Raw genomic sequence first — 21,325 nt, 5'->3', positions numbered from 1 at the left:
ATAACATTTAATGGAATGACTGGAATTATGATAGACTTTGGTTTTTAAGGTAAAGATATAATTTAATCGTATTATATGTAGTAGGAAGTGATGGGTTAGAAAAGCCTACATAACTCATAAAGTAACATTTAACATCCATATATGGCCAGCTGTGTACATTTTAACATCGATTTATCCTGCAATAGATGACCTTCAATTGGTAACATACATTTTTGTATTCTAATGCCTCTTATGGGGAAAGTAAGAGGCATTACTAACGGAACATAATCAAATTACGTTACTGAGTTTGGGTAATCCCAAAGTTACGTTACTGTTACTGTGGGTATATAATCTGATCCTAGATCTGTTAGAAGAGCAATTTGTTTAGAAGAGTCGAGAACGCCCCCCTCTGCACTGCGCAAATTCGCATCGTCCGGGGGCAGGCAGTGTTTTGAAATAACACAAGATGTCTGCCGGAACAGCGCTAACGGCGAACGAGCGTCATATTCGAGACAATAACTACAACAACAATCTTCCAGAGGACCGAATGGACGTTGAACTTGACACAGGACACAACGTAACGGACCGGGAAGACTTGGACACTGGAATACAAGCCACTTGTTCATCTAACGGCAGTGGCGGGGAGGAGGATGAGTCGGAGGCCATTGATCGGGAAAGAGAAGCCGGGGGCTCGATTCCTCAGCGCAACGGGGGAGGAGTGTTGTTGGGCAGGGAGCAAGAGGTCTCAGTCGAAATCGGAGAGACGTATTTATGTCAGCGAGCCGACAAGACATGGCGTAAGTATTTGTTTATAAGCCAATAATAGTTAGCTACGTTTGAAAGGCTGTGGGGCAGAACACTATTTATCATCAGTGCGCCCGGACTGGTTCTGCATACATCTTCAGACTGATACTAGGCTGGACACGTGACATTTTTAACAACGCTTTTTTACAACTAAAACGAGTTCATTGCATCCGCCGTGGAGCCCAGTTTCTTAATTTTACCATCTGTCCCAACTGCTTGGCGTAGTTTTGAATTAAAAAAAAACATCTTAGGGCATTTTTCACCCTGCCAGCTCCTATTCGTTCTACTGAACACAGTGGCACCAACTCGCTTCCCGAACGTTCTATTCTCAGCCTTATTGTTCTAGGTCACAATTCCTGCCTGGCTATTGTTGGCAAAGAGACCTGCCCATATTAAACTCGTAGGCTTACCTCAGTAATTTATTATAATTAACAAGGTTGGGGATACTTGGTGAGCAAACTCGCTGTTCGCCTGGGTACACGTTGTTGTTGACCCACAGAGCTAACGATGGCTGGCGCATAGCCATCAAACGTTAAACATTTTCTGCTCATGGAGGGTGTAAACCTTAAAAAAAAACATGTCCCTGTCATCTTTTTCAAGATGTGGCCGATTTAAACATCCAGAGGACATTTTTTAATTAAGAAATAACCATGTTAATGTAGATCTGTAGAAAAACTACCTCAGATTATTAGCCTAGAAAGTGTCACGAATTAGTTATTTAGTACCCACAGAAGGCCACAGCCTTAAACTCTAACCCTAGGTATAACTGTTTTAGCCCATAACCCTTGGGTAGGGTAGCCTAGAATACTTTTAAAAACGATTTGTGTTATAATATTGTTAGTAAATACCATTATAGTACTAAATAGCATTTTGATTGTTATTTTGTTAATCAAAACCTATGCAAGCATTTAGCTGTTTTTTGTTGTTGTTCTTTTATGATATTTATTATTGTAAGGCAGAACACTTGATAAACAAGCCACATTTTATTTTTCAAATGTGGTTTGAACTGGGTGTGACATATGTGAAAGTCCAACAATTGGATGGGATAGGTGGGGCAGGTTTGAGACTGATCTCAGGAATTAATAAGAAAAATACACAATTTCTCAGCTGCCTCACCAGTGACTTTATGTGAATTAATAACTTTTAATTGCTAACTGTTTCCAATAGATGGCAGCATAAAACCACAAAGCATCAATTATAGGCTATAGCAGTAATAAGATTGACATAAAATTGCATGCAACCAAAGACTATATGTCCCATGATTTTCTAAAATGGTCACTCATTACTTTACAGGTAGCTATTTATTTCGTATTAGGCCTGTGTTGCTTTTGGGAGAGCAAAAAAATAGTGAATATAGCAGACATTGAACCCCGGCCAAATAATCAAATCAATCAAATCAAATTTATTTTTATATAGCCCTTCGTACATCAGCTGATATCTCAAAGTGCTGTACAGAAACCCAGCCTAAAACCCCAAACAGCAAGCAAAGCATGTGAAAGAAGCATGGTGGCTAGGAAAAACTCCCTAGAAAGGCCAAAAACCTACGAAGAAACCTAGAGAGGAACCAGGCTATGAGGGGTGGCCAGTCCTCTTCTGGCTGTGCAGGGTGGATATTATAACAGAACATGGTCAAGATGTTAAAATGTTAAAATGTTCATAAATGACCAGCATGGTCAAATAATAATAATCATAGTAGTTGTCGAGGGTGCAACAAGCACGTCCGGTGAACAGGTCAGGGTTCCATAGCCGCAGGCAGAACAGTTGAAACTGGAGCAGCAGCACGGCCAGGTGGACTGGGGACAGCAAGGAGTCATCATACCAGGTAGTCCTGAGGCATGGTCCTAGGGCTCAGGTCCTCCGAGAGAAAGACAGAAAGAGAGAAAGAGAGTAATCACTAGTCAGGTGCGCTAACCTCAACCCTAGTAGACATGCATAATAAAAAGCTCTGTTAACGTATCATATTATGAGTACACAGCCTCGAATAGAAAAGCTGACTGCTTCTTCCAGCCCGCCAACAAATTACATCATGCACCCTCACGGTTAGCAAACTTACCTCCAACATGCCCCTCGCTTGCGCGAGAAGGCAGAGTGCTCGCTGACAGCACAAGTTTTTGGTGGGGCTTGTTGAGTTGGCTACTTTTGCGAGAAGGCAGAGTGGGCCGATGATGGTTGACGAATTTGACAATGAATGTACTAGGAAAATACGTTTTTGTCGACCAGAGGTGACTGAATTGATGTTCAGGTTTATTGATAATTGTTATGGTAATGAAGTATAATTTCAAAACATGAGCACATGAACAAGTAATAATAAACATGAATCATCATTATATTTCTTCACATCAATCTGTTAAATGCCTCTTGCACTAGCAGTGTGGAAAGGGACAGAAAGTGCGCGCATTAGTTTTCCTGTGAGGGGAGTGGTGTATCCAGGGAGAGAACTAATCTTCTGAAATTTAATTTGTGGTCTTATACTGCCATCTATTGGAATTATTTAGCAACTGCAGTAGTACTGAATAAATTGAATATCCTTATTAAAATAGTAATTACTCACCATTTTCTAGTTAATTTTATCACGTACAACCATAAAATAACTATTTAAACCATAACAAGGAAACTGTCATAAGCATCATACATTTAGGTAATACATTTTTTTGTTTTTTTTTCAAGATGGGTGCCATTATCTGCGAAAGTAACACCCCCTTAAACCCTTAACATATAACTACAGACACTGGACACGGACACTAAAAAATTTGCTTTTTTAAAATTATAAATCTGGTAGCTCTCAAGAGCCTTTGCTTTGCTGAGCAGTTCGTTTTCATGAGTGTGCCGCCTGCCATGTCATCAGAGGAGTAGATCTGTGAATAATGAAATTTAATACATTTTTGCCACGCTTTCACATTGAGGCCAAGTTTACATTTCACATTTTAGTCATTTAGCAGACACTCTTATCCAGAGCAACAAGGTTAAGTGGCCTGCTCAAGGGTACATCGACAGATTTTTCACCTAGTTTGTTCGGGGATTCGAACTAGCCACCTTTCGGTTACTGCCAAACGCTCTTAACTGCTAGATTACAAATCACAAAATCTTAAACACAAAAAGGCAAATGGTAGTAGATAAATGGTAAACTGGTTAAATAAAAGACTGTTCTTAGAACTTTCAGACTGTCGTTGTTTTGGAGAAATAGGGACATGTCTGTCTATTTCGTCAAATATCTCAATGTATGTATTTTAATGGTTTGAAGTTCCACACCATTTTAATCAGGATAACCTATTATTTCTAATGATGCATGTTTTTGCAGCTGTATAATGATGTTACCCGTTGCTGGTAGTTAAAACATCAACAACAAAATTACTCATAGAACTGAGGTCGTCCTACTGTTGTTTTTCAAGTCGTACACCATTTTAATCATGGTCATATCCTCTTTCTAATTATATAAGGCCGGGCAGTGTATTCTGCTGGCATTGATCGATAAAGACCAGAAATAGTCACAAGTTGCCATTTTTTTCCCCTTCTTCCTCGTTATGCAGACATAAGCACACTTGGCACCATTGAGGTGCGGATGTTTACTTTCTACACAAGTTCTTTTTCAGTTTCGTCCTAAGAACAGATTGTAGTGGTAAAATAAAAAAGGTGTACCTTTTTTGGTGCCATTTAAGGAAAATGGAATTCTAAGGATCATTGCAGTCAGAAAAGGCTCAGCGAAGGTTTGTTCCAATTCATTTGCTATGGCCTCGCGCTAGTGTTCCAGCTCAACCAACCTTCTTTGGATGTTTTTCAGCCTTGTGTGAATTTTGACTCGTTCTATTGTCCTGATCGAGATAGTCACAATGTTTAACTATGCAGGTTTTTATCGACTTGTTGTTGGTGATCTCAAGATCAAGTTTGCTTTTTGAACATTAGATATGTGAAATTGTGGTTTTGTTTATTGTTTGCATTCAAGGCCATCAAGCTCTATTAGCTGTAAGCGATAGCTAGGCTGGACAATAGAACGAGTAAAAATTCACCCAAGGCTGAAAAATGGCAAAGGAGCGTTGGCTAAGCTGGGAACACTAGCGCGAGCCCATAGCAAATTAATGAAATCGAACGCTCGCAGAGCCTGTTTAGGCTAGAGTGAAGATTAGAATTCCATTTAGCCAAAATGGCACCAAAAAAATCTATCCCTTTTTATTTTACAACTACAATCTGTTCTTAGGATGAAACTGAAAAAAAATAACTTGTGTAGAAAGGAAACATCCGCACCTCAATGGTGCCAGGTGTGCTTATGTCTGCATAACGAGGAAGTAAGGAAACAATTAGGGATGCACGATTTATCGGTGAACATATTGGAATCAGACGATATTAGCTAAAAATGCCAACATCGGCATCGGCCCAATGTCTAGTTTAACGCCGATGTCAAAGCTGACGTGCATACCTACAGTGGCTTGCGAAAGTGTTCACCCCCTTGGCATTTTTAAATTAGCCTATCAGAAGCTTCTAAAGCCATGATATCATTTTCTGGACTTTTCCATGCTGTTTAACTTCTATGGGCTAGGTGGGACGCTAGCGGGACACAGCCAGTGAAATATCAGGGCGGAAAATTCAAAAACAACAAAATGTCATAATTCAACTTTCTCAAACACAACTATTTTACACCATTTTAAAGATAAACTTCTCGTTAATCTAACCACATTGTCCGATTTCAAAAAGGCTTTACAGCGAAAGCAAAACATTAGATTATGTTAGGAGAGTACATAGACAAAAATAATCACACAGCCATTTTCCAAGCAAGGACACGTGTCAATAAAACCCAAAACACAGCTAAATGAAGCACTAACCTTTGACGATCTTCATCAGATGACACTCCTAGGACATTATGTTACACAATACATGTATGTTTTGTTCGATAAAGTTCATATTTATATCCAAAAACAGCATTTTACATTGGCGCGTGATGTTCAGAAAATGTGTTCCCACCAAAACGCCCGGTCAATGTGCACATCAATTTACAAAAATACTCATCATAAACGTTGACAAAATATATAACAAATATTTTAAGAATTATAGATAGACTACCCCTGGATGCAACTGCTGTGTCAGATTTTAAAATAGCTTTACGGAGAAAGCACATTTTTCAATATTCTCAGTACATAGCTCAGCCATCACGGCGAGCTATTCAGACACCCGCCAAGTTCGGGGCAACCTAAACTCAGATTTAGTATTAGAAATATTCTCTTACCTTTGCTAATTATTGTCAGAATGCTACTTCCACAAGAAATGTTGTTTTTGTTCAAAATAATCCATATTTATGTACAAATACCGTACAGATCACTTATCCAAAGGCATAACGCGCGAGCGCGGAATGAGAGACAAAAGTCAAAATGTTCCATTATCGTACTTAGAAGCATGTCAAACGCTGTTTAAAATCAATCTTTATGGTATTTTTAATGTAAAATTGCGATAATATTCCAACCGGACAATAGCATATTCATTCAAGAAGAAAAAGAAGGAACGGCGTGCTCGCGTGACCACGCATATCCAATCCCTTTGTTGCCAGGCAGACCACTCAGTAACTGAGCTCCTATACTCTGCCCAGTGACAGGAGAATGCTCAAACCACTTTCTGAAGGCTTTAGACAGCCAATGGAAGCCTTAGGAAGTGCAACGTCCCCCAGAGACACTGTAGCTTCAATAGAGAATCAAAAGAAGAACTATAATTCTGACTTTTCACTTCCTGCTTGGATTTTTCTCAGGTTTTTGCCTGCCATATGAGTTCTGTTATACTCACAGACACCATTCAAACAGTTTTAGAAACTTCAGTGTTTTCTATCCAAATCTACTAATAATATGCATATTCTAGTTTCTGGGCCAGAGTAGTAACCTGTTTAAATTGGGTACGTTTTTCATCCGGCAGTGAAAATACTGCCCCCTAGCCCAGACAGGTTAAAGGCACAGTCAAGTTAGAATATGTTAACTTCTGACCCACTGGAATTGTGATACAGTGAATTATAAGTGAAATCATCTGTCTGTAAACAAGTGTTAGAAAATTACGTGTCATGCACAAAGTAGATGTCCTAACCGACTTGCCAAAACTATAGTTTGTTAACAAAAAATGTGTGGAGTGGTTGAAAAACGAGTTTTAATGACTCCAACCTAAGTGTATGTAAACTTCCGACTTCAACTGTATATTTCCCTATAGTAAACAATGGCATGACCTCAGAGTTCCATGATACATTTTTTATTGTTTCATTCTAACTACCAGCAACGTGGGCAGGTCTCATTACCAACAATAGCAAAGCACAATAAGCTGGGAATAGAACGTTCGGAAAGCGAGTTGGTGCCACGGTGCTCAATAGAACTAATAGGAGCTGGAACGGTGAAAAATTCCCTAAAATAAGGCTGTTTTTTCGTGATTTCTTCAAAACTACAGCTGGGACATATGGTAATATTATGAAACTGGGCTCTGCGGCAGATGCAATGTACTAGTTTTTATCAGAAAAAAAGCATTGTTAAAAATGTAATGTGTCCTGCCCTACTATAGCTAGCTAGATGTGCTTTTTCCAGAGATAGCTACAGTTAAATCAGTAAAACTCAACCTCTTTTTCTTTTCTTCTTTTTTCAGATTCTGCTGAGGTTATCCAGTCCAGGCTGAACGAACAGGAGGGCAGAGAGGAGTTCTACGTACACTATGTTGGATGTGAGTGGGACACACACAGCATTTCCATTCTCCTCCATCTTTTCATACACCTCTCCTTCCTACTTTCCTCCACCTTCCTTTATCATTTCTTCCTTCTCCGCCAACCCTCTCTCTATCTCTCCCCTGGGCCTGTAGTTAACAGACGTCTGGATGAGTGGGTGGGCAAGGCTCGCCTGGCACTGACCAAGACGGCGAAGGACGCAGTGACAAAAATCGCTGAGGGTGGTGGAGGGGGCGAGCTGGGGGAGCAGCCCGAAAGGAAGATCACCCGCAACCAGAAACGCAAACATGATGAGATCAACCACGTGCAGAAGGTAGGCTAGTGCAGGAGGTTCTAGACTACATACCCCAACAGAGGTGGATCATATCCCCATTGTCAATTTCTAAACTGTTCTTCTGTCAGTCAGATTAGTTAGATTCCGATATTAAATGGGCTCCCTGTGTTCTGTTTTCTAACCAAACTCCTCTTTCCCGCCAGACGTACGCAGAGATGGACCCCACCACAGCTGCCCTGGAAAAGGAGCATGAGGCGGTAAGCGTGTGTAGCTATAATGTTATGCACTTTTTGATATACAGTACCAGTCAAAAGTTTGGACACCTATTCATTCCAGGGTATTATTTTGTATTATTTTCTATATTGTACAATAATAGTGAAGATATCAAAACTATGAAATGAAATTGCTAAACAAATGAAAATATATTTTATATTTGAGATTCTTCAAAGTAGCCACCCTATGCCTTGATGACCGCTTTGCTCCCTCTTGGAATTCTCTCAACCAGCTTCATGAGGTAGTCACCTGGAATGCATTTCAATTAACAGTTGTGCCTTGTTAAAAGTTAATTTTGTGTAATTTCTTTCCTCCTTAATGCGTTTGAGCCAATCACTTGTGTTGTGACAAGGTAGGGGTGGTATACAGAATATAGCCCTATTTGGTAAAAGACCAAGTCCATATTATGTCAAGAACAGCTAAAATAAGCAAACAGAAACAACAGTCCATCATTACCTTAAGACATGAAGGTCAGTCAATCTGGTCAGTCAATACGCCATCCCATCTGGTTTGTTTTTAGTGGGACATCATTTGTTTTTCAACAGGACAATTGAAAGTAATAGTGATGTCTTCACTATTATTGTACAATGTAGGAAATAGTAAAAATAAAGAAAAACCCTTAAATAAGTACATGTGCCAAACTTTTGACTCGTACTGTATGTAGTTGTAAGACAATACAATTCGTAGAGAAGGGGGGGAAAGTAAAAATGTGTCCTTGCCTCTCTCTCCCAGATCACTAAAGTGAAGTACGTGGACAAGATCCAGATTGGAAACTTCGAGATTGACGCCTGGTACTTCTCCCCATTCCCAGAGGACTACGGCAAGCAGCCCAAGCTGTGGATCTGCGAGTATTGCCTCAAGTACATGAAGTACGAGAAGACCTTCAGATACCACCTGGTCGGTGACTGTCAGCTTCAACAGTTTAAAAGCACTGTTAGCTTCAGCATTGCTGTTGTCTTTCATTACCATCTACCATTGGAGACTAGCACTTCTATTTTACCAATATACAGTTGAAAAGCTTTGAACCATATACTTATGTTTCATCCTTCTCCACCTCTATTTCTGTTAAGAGAATTTCGTTCTCAATGTTCTTAAACTGAACTTTAATTAAACTACTCAGTCTGCATCCCAGAATTTGTAAGATTCTGGTTGAATGAAACAGACTGAGTCCCAGCTTACAATAGTCAAAATGTTTATTCACGAGGGCTCTGAAGTCCATTATACAAAGACATCCATTTTATAGTTCACTTCATATCCTACGCACACACATACACACAAACAGTAGATATCCTACGCACATACATACACACAAACAGTAGGTGAGTTGTGTGCTTCTCCACAGTTCTCACCACTGTGTATCACTACCCAGCGCTGTCCGTTCCATTCCCCAGAGATTAGAGAAACCTTGAGAAGTACTCCCTGTCCTATCATAAGTTTCTCAGAGTCCTAGTCAGGTCGAGCCAAACACAGTCTCTATTGTTCTCGGTATTTTCTTCGGCACACGCATACACACATTTATCTCCCTCCCAGTCTAACCTAGTTGGACTTATGTTTAATACTTTAATTATTCATTATACATGCTACATAAACAACTAATTAGTTACGTTTCAGGGTAGAATTATTTAATCATTTTCTTTAAACATATAAAATCTTTTATAAATTTCCTCTCTACCTTTCCTTTCCTCCTCACTCTATCTGTTCCTCCAGTCCCAATGTCAGTGGAGGCAGCCTCTTGGGAAAGAGATCTACAGGCGGAGCAACATCTCTGTGTACGAAGTGGACGGACGCGACCACAAGGTAAGAACACAGGAGGCAGGACCAAACCACAGAGAATTACCCCAAACTGCCCTGAAAGCAATTTAAACAGGTCTTAGTTAATTGGGAACAAGAACAACCTAGACCTTTCAACTTAAGTCTTGGGGGTACCCCTAATTTGCATATGTTTGTTCCAGCACTAACATAACTGACTCATCTTCATTGAGCATCTGCAAGGTGTATTAAAATGAACAAACCCACTGACGGTAATACTGACCCTTGTCTCTTTCTGTAGATCTACTGCCAGAACCTGTGTCTACTGGCCAAGCTCTTCCTGGACCACAAGACGCTGTACTTTGACGTGGAGCCTTTTGTCTTTTACATTCTGACTGAAGTCAACAGGCAGGGAGCACACATAGTGGGATACTTCTCCAAAGTAAGTACTGGTCCCAGTACAGGGATGGGGATATCTGTGGCTGCTTGTCCAAAGTAAAAAAATGTATAAACTCAGCAAAAAAATAAAGGTCCCCTTTTCAGGACCCTGTCTTTCAAAGATAATTTGAAAAAATCCAAATAACTTCACAGATCTTCATTGTAAAGGGTTTAAACACTGTTTACCATGCTTGTTCAATGAACCATAAACAATTAATTTACATGCACCTGTGGAACGGTCGTTAAGACACTAACAGCTTACAGACGTTTGACAATTAAGGTCACAGTTATGAAAACTTAGAACACTAAAGAGGCCTTTCTACTGACTTTGAAAAACACCAAAAGAAAGATGCCCAGGGTCCCTGCTCATCTGCGTGAACGTGCCTTAGGCATGCTGCAAGGAGGCATGAAGACTGCAGATGTGGCCAGGGCAATAAATTGCAATGTCTTCACTGTGAGACGCCTAAGACAGCGTTACATGGAGACAGGACGGACAGCTGATCGGCCTCGCAGTGGCAGACCACGTGTAAAAACACCTGCACAGGATCGGTACATCCGAACATCACACCTGCGGGAAAGGTACAGGATGGCAACAACACTAGGAACGCACAATCCCTCCATCAGTGCTCAGACTGTCCTCAATAGGCTGAGAGAGGCTGGACTGAGGGCTTGTAGGCCTGTTGTAAGGCAGGTCCTCACCAGACATCACCGGCAACAGCAGGCACAAACCCACCGTCGCTGGACCAGACAGGACTGTCAAAAAGTGCTCTTCACTGACGAATCGCAGTTTTGTCTCACCAGGGGAGATGGTCGGATTCACGTTTATCGTCGAAGGAATGAGCGTTACACCGAGGCCTGTACTCTGGAGCGGGATCGATTTGGAGGTGGAGGGTCCGTCATGGTCTGGGGCAATGTGTCACAGCATCATCGGACTGAGCTTGTTGTCATTGCAGGCCATCTCAACGCTGTGCGTTACAGGGAAGACATCCTCCTCCCTCATGTGGTACCCTTCCTGCAGGCTCATCCTGACATGACCCTCCAGCTTGACAATGCCACCAGCCATACTGCTCATTCTGTGTGTGATTTTGTGCAAGACAGGAATATCAGTGTTCTGCCATGGCCAGCGAAGAGCCCGGATCTCAATCCCATTGAGCATGTCTGGGACCTGTTGGATCGGAGTGTGAGGGCTAGGGCCATTCCCCCCAGAAATGCCCGGGAACTTGCAGGTGCCTTGGTGGAAGAGTGGGGTAACGTCTCACAGCAAGAACTGGCAAATCTGGTGCAGTCCATGAGGAGGAGATGCACTGCAGTACTTAATGCAGCTGGTAGCCACACCAGATACTGACTGTTACTTTTGATTTTGACCCCCCTTTGTTCAGGGACAGATTATTCCATTTCTGTTAGTCACACGTCTGTGGAACTTGTTCAGTTTGTCTCAGTTGTTGAATCTTGTTACGTTCATACAAATATTTACACATGTTAAGTTTGCTGAAAATGAACACAGTTTATTTACAGTGAGAGAACGTTTCCTTTTTTTGCTAAGTTTATCTGTAATGTAGCTGTTTATTTTTTGGGGGGGAGGGGGGTTAGAAACACATTTCATAAATGGTGTAGACCTTAGTGAAATGCTTACTTACAAGCCCTTAACCAACAATACAGTTTTAAGAAAAAAATACATGTAAAGAAAATATTTATTAAATAAACTGAAGTAAAAAAATAAATAAATAGAAAATAAAAATTTAAAGAGCAACAATAAAATAACAGTAACGAAGCTATATACAGGGGGTACCGGTACAGAATCAATGTGCTGGGGCACAGGTTAGTCGAGCTAATTGAGGTAATGTGTACATGTAATGCAAATAGTCCAGGTAGCCATTTGGTTATCTGTTCAGAAGTCTTATGGCTTGAGGGTAGAAGCTGTTAAGAATCCCTTTTGACCTAAAAATGTCTCATGTCTTAAGGAAAGTCCCAAATCTGAAGGAAATTGTTCATTGTTTTAGGTGAATGGATAACTGGTATAGTGTAGGCCTATAAAAGCTGAGCTTGTTGTGTGTTCCACAGGAGAAAGAGTCTCCAGATGGGAATAACGTGGCGTGTATCCTCACCCTCCCACCCTACCAGCGTAGAGGATACGGAAAGTTCCTCATAGCCTTCAGTGAGTGGGATACACACACACTGGAGCTGGGCAATATGGACAAAATATTATGCTAAATTGACAATTATCAGGTTAACGATAAATTGTGCGTTAAGTTAATACAATTATTAAGCACCATTTATTTTATTATACCCCTTAAACTACTACTTTGAATGTTAACAATTTTCCCGCCAGCTTAGGCCTATTCCATTTCAAACTTCACATTTCTAGTAAAGGCTACTTATCATTATTATCAATATCCGTAAAATGTTGTTTATAAATGGCTGGTTTGGTTGGTGACGATCATTTTTGGTTTATCGTCCCAGCTCTAACACACAGTATCACACGTGCTCTCTCTTGTTCTCTCCCCCCCAGGTTATGAGCTGTCTAAATTGGAGAGTACGGTGGGTTCTCCGGAGAAGCCCCTGTCAGACCTGGGCAAGCTGAGCTACAGGAGCTACTGGTCCTGGGTGCTGCTGGAGATCCTCAGGGACTTCAGGGGCACGCTTTCCATCAAGGACCTCAGGTACACACAGACAAGTAACTATTTTCACCTCACCATAAATACATTTTCATGTACAGTACCAGTCAAAAGTTTGGACACACCTACTCATTCCAGGGTTTTTTGTTTTGACTATTTTCTACATTGTAGACTAGCAGTGAAGACATCAAAACTATGAAATAACACATATGGAATCATATGCCTTGTTAAAAGTTATTTTGTGGAATTTCTTTCATTCTTAATGCGTTTGAGCCAATCACTTGTGTTGTGACAAGGTAGGGGTGGTATACAGAAGATAGCCCTATTTGGTAAAAGACCAAGTCCATATTATGGCATGAACGGCTAAAATAAGCAAAGAGAAATGACAGTCCATTACTTTAAGACATGGAAATTCTGAAAATTTCAAGAAGCCATCAAGCGCTTTGATGAAACTGGCTTTCACGAGGACTGCCCCAGGAAAGGAAGATCCAAAGTTACCTCTGCTGCAGAGGATAAGTTCATGAGAGTTATCAGCCTCATAAATTGCAGCCCAAATAAATGCTTCAGTTCAAGTAACAGACACATCTCAACATCAATCAGGCCTTCATGGTCGAATTGCTGCAAAGAAACCACTACTAAAGGAGACCAATAGAAAGAAGAGACTTGCTTGGGCCAAGAAACACGAGCAATGGACATTAGACCGGTAGAAATCTGTCCTTTGGTCTGATGAGTCCAAATTTGAGATTTTTGGTTCCAACCCCCGTGTCTTTGTTAGACGCAGAGTAGGTGAACCGATGATCTCAGCATGTGTGGTTCCCACCGTGAAGCTTGGAGGATGTGTGGGGGTTCTTTGCTGGTGAAACTGTCAGTGATTTATTTTGGATTCAAGGCACAATGAACCAGCATGGCTACAATAGCATTCTGCAGTGATACGCCATCCCATCTGGTTTGCACTTAGTTCCGCTATCATTTGTTTTTCAACAGGACAATGACCGAAATCACACCTCCAGGCTGTGTAAGGGCTATTTGACCAAGAAGGAGAGAGATGGAGTGCTGCATCAGATGACCTGGCCTCCACAATCACCCGACCTCAACTCAATTGAGATGGTTTGGGATGAGTTGGACCGCATAGTGAAGTAAAAGCAGCCAACAAGTGCTCAGCATGCAGTGGTTGCTCCACTAAAAGTTTAGCGATTATGCTGCGGTACTTAGAGGTAATTTGTGGTTTAGTACGGTACCCTACGTCACCACTTCATTGCTCCAGACCAGCGCAAGGAGGAGTTAGAGCGCTGATTATGCTTTTGGGTCCAACTGTGCTTGACAATGAATGGGTGACATAAACCTAAATAGAAACTGTTAATTGTGCACGACTTCAGTATTACTTACTAAAACTGTTGTTACACTAAGGTTTTTATTTTGTTAGGATTATTTTGCTCTTACTGTAGTAGGGTAGGCCACTCCCGACCGGTCACGTTGTACAGTGTCTGAGTGGTGCAACGGTCTAAGATACTGCATAGCAGTGGAAGCTGTGTTGCTACAGATGCTGGTTCAATACCTGTGCCAACCTCGACTGGGAGACCCATGAAATGACTGTAGGTTTTTGGTTTCTCTCCCTCTAAAAACAGAAATAATTCTAAATAACAAACTGGCTTTATTTCCAAATTAGTAACATTGTCACATCCCATGTTCAAGAATTGCCCTTTTCTCGCTCATTTTACAGTATTTGAAAACTAAATCATCTCCAAAAAATTGTTTTACTTTTTTTTTTAAACAAACCGATTATTATTTTATAATTATTTTAAAGCCCCTTGGATATTCTCACAGATATATTATTAACCCTGTTAGTAGTTGGACACTATATATTGTTCATGTCTCCCGAGTGGTGCACAATGGGATTGCCTTGCAGTTCTCCAGCTGTATCCACTGAAAGTTTTCAAGGCACGAGGGCAGGGGGCACGGGATGGGCCACAGAGCCGCACACAGAGACGGACCTAGCCCATGGGGAAGGGAGGAGAAGGGGGAGGGGTGGACCTCCACACTGGGTAGCACAGAGCAACACTTTAAGGGGCATTGCACTATTAATGGCGCTGACTAAGGAAACGTTCCCGCTGTTCTTACTGCCAGTCTGCACGTTCAAACTAAAACAATGTAACTAATAATGACATCTTCATGCTTTCGTTAATAAAATAATGATAAAAATACTCTTTCAAAATGCCAATGATTGTTTAGTTATGGTTTCATAACGAATTACTATGGGAATAAATATCACTGAATTACAGAAATATTGGAACAAAGTTGTCTAATGAAGGTAAACAAATGGTTGCTTACTGGAAAATACTCTTTCAAACACACATGGTCACGTTGTACTATTAGCCCATTAGGGCTATTAGCAGGTAGCTGGACAATAGACTTGCCTAGAAGGTGAGTAGGGGGAGAATTCTATGTATTCTATTCTATGTAATTCTATGTATTCAAATGTATTTCTTAGTTAGGTTGGCTGTATCACAACCGGCCCTGATTGGTTGACAATTTCAGTTTAATCCACCAGAAAAGACAAAACAAATAATACAACAAAAAGTATTATTATTATGTATCACATCCGACCGTGATTGGGAGTCCAATAGGGCAGCGCACAATTGGCCCAGCGTTCTCTCCCTCTGCAAACAGAAATAAATATTTTGGCCTTTACAAACGTTATTTTGGGCATTATTCAGATTACAATCGCTCTTTCATTTAAAAAATAAATAAATAAAAAATATTGTTATATATTATCAAGTTGATGACAGTCATATAGCCGGCACCTACATAAAGCTGAGTGACTCACTCATTCATGGCTTTGGATCAAAATAAATAAGTACCAACATAGTCCTTTAATAAAGAAATGTTGTGGTTATCCTGACCTGGACACCATGTACAGTATTATAATAGCCCATTTTGATACTTTGTGGATGGGGCCTCCCCAGTGGCGCAGCTAAGTCACCGCATCACAATGCAAAATGCGTTGCTACAGATACCCGTGCCAGCCGCCACCGGTAGACCCATGAAGCGGCTTTTGGTTTTAATTTAGAATCCTCTATATGTAATTATTGGCTGAGAGTCAGGTCATCTTTTTTTTATATACTGTAGGTCTACCGTAGGCGATATGAGTCTCACTAGTGTTGAGTAATGTACTGTTTAAAAGTGGTGTAGGTCTTATTTATTTAAAGAGCATATTGAAGTTTGAAGCAATAGGATTTGAAGCAATAGCCTACAACTATTTTAGCACCGTTTCACGCTGCTCTGAGACAAGCATGGTCACTGGTCTTGATAAATCAATGCGATTTTTATTTTGACTGCATCTCCATTTGGGTATTGGTTAGACTACAATTATGGTGTAGAAATGTTATACTCTTAGTGTAACCTTTTATTTAACTAGGCAAGTCAGTTAAGAACACATTTTTATTTACAAGGACAGCCTACTCCTTCCTCCCCGTTGGGGAATTGAATCCCAGTCTCCCGCGTGCCCGCACGACACGGGATTCTTTAGCTAAATAGCCAAGTACTGTTTTCTACTCCCAACCGTCACGTTGTACAGCGCCATATTTTCCGTTCCATCCTAATGGAAACCCAGGAGGGTTTTTCGTTTTTCTTGGAATAAAAACACCATAATATTAAGCAACATTTCTTAAAATCAGTCCCGTATACTATGTTCTTATAAAAAAGGTTTTAAAATCTCTAGTACAGCCACTACTGAAGGCCATCCAATGCTTGTCAAAGATGCCCTCTGGTGGTCAAACTAGCACTAACTAGCATTAATGGTACAGTGGTTGGCACTTAAATAACATGCCATAGAATTCTGAGGCACCGCGCAAGCTGTGCTGCAGTATGCTGCAACTTTTAAAGGACGAACCACTCTGTGAGAATTCCTTCAAGACTGTTGGAAAAGCATTCCAGGAGACTACCTCGTGAAGCTGGTTGAGAGAATGCCACAGTGTGCAATGCCGTCAAGGCAAAGGGTGGCTACTTTGAAGAATCTCAAGTATAAAATATATTAACACTTTTTTGGTTACTACCTGATTCCGTATGTGTTATTTCATAGTTTGGTGTCTTCACTATTATTCTACAATGTAGAAAATGGTATATATATGAAAAAAAATAAAACTTCAATGAGTAGGTGTCTAAACTTTTGACTGGTACTGTATGTGAATATCCATCCACTTGCACATCCACAACATAGGTACACCTGCATTCGCTTGTACATTTGTCATGTACTCCCACTTCATAACTGTACACATATGACCTCACACACACTCAGCCCCAGATTATCATTGCTCTCCCCCCTCCACAGTCAGATGACCAGTATTACCCAGGGTGACATCATCAGTACGCTGCAGTCCCTCAACATGGTGAAATACTGGAAGGGCCAGCACGTCATCTGTGTCACGCCCAAACTGGTTGAGGAACACCTCAAGAGCGCCCAGTACAAGAAGCCGCCAATCACAGGTAGACATGTTTCCTTTTGACGTCTCATAGGCTCCATCCCAAATGACACCTTATTCCCTACACTACTGTTCAAAAGTTTGGGGTCACTTAGAAATGTCCTTGTTTCTGAAAGAAAAGCAAAAAAAAATGTCCATTTAAAATAACATCAAATTGATCAGAAATACAGTGTAGACATTGTTAATGTTGTAAATGACTATTGTAGCTGGAAACGGCAGATTTTTTTTAATGGATATCTACATAGGTGTACAGAGGCCCATTATCAGCAACCATCACTCGTGTGTTCCAATGGCACGTTATGTTAGCTAATCCAAGTTAATCATTTTAGAAGGCTAATAATTGAACCCACAAATGCTGATGTTCCAGATACTCAACTAGTCTAAAGAAGGCCAGTTTTATTGTTTCTTTAATAAGAACAACAGTTTTCAGCTGTGCTTATATAATTGCAAAAGAGTTTTCTAATGATCAATTAGCCTTTTAAAATGATCAACTTGGATTAGCTAACACAACGTGCCATTGGAACACAGGAGTGATGATTGCTGATAATGGGCCTCTGTACGCCTATGTAGATATTCCATAAAAAATCTGCTGTTTCCAGCTACAATAGTCATTTACAACATTAACAATGTCTACACTGTATTTCTGATCAATTTGATGGTATTTTAATGGACAAAAAAATTGGCTTTTCTTTCAGAAACAAAGATGTTTCTAAGTGACCCCAAACTTTTGAATGGTGGTGTATTAGTGCACTACTTTTGACCAGAGCACTAATGGGCCCCACTCAGGGCAGCAGGTTGAGACAGTAATTGAAAGGTTGCTGGTTTGACTCCCTGATCTGACTACTTGAAAAATCTGACAATGTGCCCTTGAGCAAGGCACTAATTGCTCCAGGGTTGCAGTCAATAATGGCTGGCTCTGACCCCACTCTCCGAGGGTGTTTCAGGGACATGCAGAAAACAAATGTCCAATTAACATGCGTATAATACACAGTACATGTGTAAAATAGAACAAATGTAAGCACCCACTATTAATAATAATAATAATATCATCCCCTATATAGGGAATACTGTGCCATTTGGGACAATCCCCTAGTCTCCTCCTTACTGAGTACTTATCTGAAAGGACTTGATAAGTGAAAGCTAGGAGGAAAACAGATATTGAAGACTTGTGGGTCCCGCCACATCTCTCTCCTTCTTTCTCCCAGTCACACACACTCCTGTTTCTCACAGTTCTCTTTGACTTGGCCCAGCTGGGGGGAGGGTGTGTGTTTGCATTAATGTGTATAAAGTAGTGCGGAGCTAATTGACAGATGTCGGTTCAATTATTTGGGTTTTTGTATGTGCTCTGAATGCGCAGTTTGTCTAGAGATAAATCGGATCAAACCTGAACTGTGCGATGTAGTAGGGGTTTGTAGTTTTCGACAGGCCAATATTCTACATAGTTTAGCGCAGAAAATGTGGAAGGGGGAGGGAAGAAACAGACGGTATTTTCCACTTCATATTAGCTAGAGAATTATTCACTGCAACCCTGGAGAAATTAGTGCCTTGCTCAAGGGCACATTGTCCGATTTTTCTAGAATGAACAATATGCATATTCTAGTGATCTGTTGATAGGATTGGTGCCTGACCAGGAACAAATTGAGCAATGACAGGGAAATGCGGAAGAGGGGAAGCGAGGGAGTTCACTCTCTCCAAAATATGCTCAATGCGTTTCTATGGGCTTATTTTGGAGCTAAGCTTGTCGCATGCCTTCCTGCCTTTGGGACAACCACCCCCATTGTTAGGGCGGAGACATGAGCATCTCGTCATTATTTACAGATCTGCCATTGCAGTCAAATTTCTTTACACAGAGAAGGGAGAAGGCATGATGCTCGTGAATTTGCACGTCCCATGTAATGATGAGTCAATCAACATCGTGGTGCATAGTAGGTTATTGACTATGCATTGATTGACAATTGAAGAGCAAGTGTTGACTAGTTTTTAAAAGGTGTCGAACTGACTGAATAAAGTTGATCTCCTATATCCCTTGGCCATAAATCATGCGACTGTGGTTTATACAGTGCCTTCGGAAAGTATTCAGACCCCTTGACTTTTCCCACATTCTGTTATGTTATAGCCGTATTGTAAAGTGGATTAAATAAATGTAAATCCTCAGCAATCTACACACAATACCCCATAATGATAAAGCAAAAACAGGTTTAGAAATTTTTGCAAATGTATTCAAAATAAAAGCTGATACCTTATTTACAAAAGTATTCAGACCCTTTGCTATAAATGGAAGAAGACTCCTCCTAGAGCTGGCCGCCCGGGCCAAACTGAGCTGTCAGGGGAGAAGGCCATGGTCAGGGAGGTGACAAAGAACAGAGCTCCAAAGTTCCTCAATGGAGATGGTTGTCCTTCTGGAAGGTTCTATCTCTGCAGCACTCCGACAATCAGAACTTTATGGTAGAGTGGCCAGATGGAAGCCACACCTCAGTAAAAGGCACATGACATCCCGCTTTGGGGTTTGCTAAAATGCACCTAAAGACTCTGACCATGAGAAACAACATTCTTTGGTCTGACGAAACCAAGATTGAACTCTGGCCTGAATGCCAAGCGTCATGTCTGAAGGAAACCTGGCACCATCCCTATGGTGAAGCATGGTCGTGGCAGCATCATGCTGTGGGGTGTTTTTCAGCGGAAGGGAGTGGGAGACTAGTAGGATCGAGGTAAAGATGAACGGAGAAAAGTACAGAGATCCTTAATGAGTGCTCAGGACCTCAGACTGGGGTGAAGGTTCACCTTCAAACAGGATAACAACCCTAAGCACACAGCTAAAATAGTGATTTTTGTCAGACCGCATAGGCAGCAGCTCTTTAGAGATAAGATGACGACTTGGAATGAAATGATAAAGTCATAAAACAAATGTAATATTCACAGCTGAAATATTTTATTGAAGTGAAGTAATGTGAATAAATTATGTGTGTGATAAGCAGTAATGGGCCGTCACTACCATCATGGGACTTTTTATTAATTGTTTTATTCTGTTACAGCATTCCACCCACATAATGCATTGTGCATTTTAAAGTTAAAAAAAAGAAGAAAAAAAAGGTATTTTTGGTTGTTGTAATAGTACCGAAACCAAACCGACCTCAAAGCAGTAATCGCTCAGCACTAGTATACAGTTGTCTCTTGAGGATATCATAGTGTTACTCTCTCTCAATGTGTGTGTGTGTGTGTGTGTGTGTGTGTGTGTGTGTGTGTGTGTGTGTGTGTGTGTGTGTGTGAGGGAGGGAGGGAGGGAGACCCTGACCAGAATGTTTCTGTCTCCTCAGTTGACACCGTGTGTCTGAAGTGGGCCCCGCCCAAACATAAGCAAGCCAAGTTCTCCAAGAAGTGAGGGAAGGTGCTAGTGACATCATGCCAGACCAACCAACCCACACACGCATGGTATTCGTTCTCCAATTCCCTTCTTCCCTCCACTTGTTCTTTGTCCCCAGTTTAAGCTATTTGTTGTGAAGAGGAACCAATATTTACATTACTAGCGTCTTTTTTCACTTTTTTTTTAAATAAACAAGAATATTGATTCACTTGGGTGGTCTTTTTTCTTTCCTTTAACAATTTCTACTCAATAGCAGTGTTTCTCCTAGATATATATTTCCCTTGGTGGGGTGCAAAGGCACCTGAAGCAACTACTATGAAGACTACTCTTATATGCTTTGAAAATACTGGTAATCACAATCAGGGATGCAATAAAAAAAAAACGGTCAGTATTGTTATTGATTTAAAAAAAAAATGACAATGGTATTATATGGCGCACAGTTGTTACTCAATTGTGTAAAGTGATATGACATGAAGTGAGAGAAGGCAGTTGGTATTAGATTTCACATGGCTGCTTTAGGTATTTTCTCAACAAATTTCCATAAGGCTCTTGCCTTGACGACTTTGTCTATATTGTCATGGTGATAATAATCGTTTTAAAGGAATTGAATGGGAAGGCAGGGGTGTACAACAGTCCTCCTAGAGTGTTGTGTTAGAGCAAAAGCCTGCAAACCTACCTGAA

The 21,325-nt window shown here is 40.8% G+C and overlaps 1 protein-coding gene across 3 annotated transcripts; it reads left to right on the top strand.

Annotated features, from left to right (window-relative positions):
- The first annotated feature begins 377 nt into the window (after nucleotides 1-377).
- Nucleotides 378-20,852, top strand: LOC106583907 (histone acetyltransferase KAT8). 3 transcript variants are annotated; one of them, XR_014382279.1, is made up of 11 exons: nucleotides 378-776; nucleotides 7,381-7,455; nucleotides 7,591-7,769; nucleotides 7,934-7,987; nucleotides 8,736-8,900; nucleotides 9,711-9,800; nucleotides 10,054-10,194; nucleotides 12,252-12,345; nucleotides 12,700-12,850; nucleotides 13,790-14,019; nucleotides 17,133-17,269. XR_014382279.1 is itself a non-coding variant. In XM_014168561.3 (11 exons), the coding sequence occupies exons 1-11, from the start codon at nucleotides 446-448 to the stop codon at nucleotides 20,660-20,662; spliced, it is 1,500 nt and encodes a 499-aa protein (XP_014024036.1). In that variant the 5' UTR covers nucleotides 381-445; the 3' UTR covers nucleotides 20,663-20,852. The 3 variants fall into 3 exon arrangements, 2 of the variants coding, with proteins under 2 accessions (XP_045561945.1, XP_014024036.1); XM_014168561.3 differs by lacking the exon at nucleotides 13,790-14,019 and adding an exon at nucleotides 20,598-20,852 and having other exon boundaries at nucleotides 381-776; nucleotides 17,133-17,287; XM_045705989.2 differs by lacking the exon at nucleotides 17,133-17,269 and having other exon boundaries at nucleotides 13,790-14,061.
- The last annotated feature ends 473 nt before the right edge of the window (nucleotides 20,853-21,325 follow it).

Source organism: Salmo salar, chromosome 23 (assembly GCF_965601325.2).
Source record: "Salmo salar chromosome 23, fSalSal1, whole genome shotgun sequence".
Lineage (NCBI taxonomy): Eukaryota > Metazoa > Chordata > Actinopteri > Salmoniformes > Salmonidae > Salmo > Salmo salar.
Note: the sequence above shows the minus strand (reverse complement) of the source record. Positions and strands in the feature narration are given on the sequence as shown.

What these genes read in the sequence shown, in the direction of transcription:
- LOC106583907 (XM_014168561.3), top strand. Translation starts at nt 446, where the DNA reads ATGTCTGCCGGAACAGCGCTAACGGCGAACGAGCGTCATATTCGAGAC. An exon ending in AGACCTTCAGATACCACCTG is followed by an intron (nt 8,901 to 9,710) that starts GTCGGTGACTGT and finishes CTGTTCCTCCAG; the next exon opens with TCCCAATGTCAGTGGAGGCA. An exon ending in CTTTCCATCAAGGACCTCAG is followed by an intron (nt 12,851 to 17,132) that starts GTACACACAGAC and finishes CCCCCTCCACAG; the next exon opens with TCAGATGACCAGTATTACCC.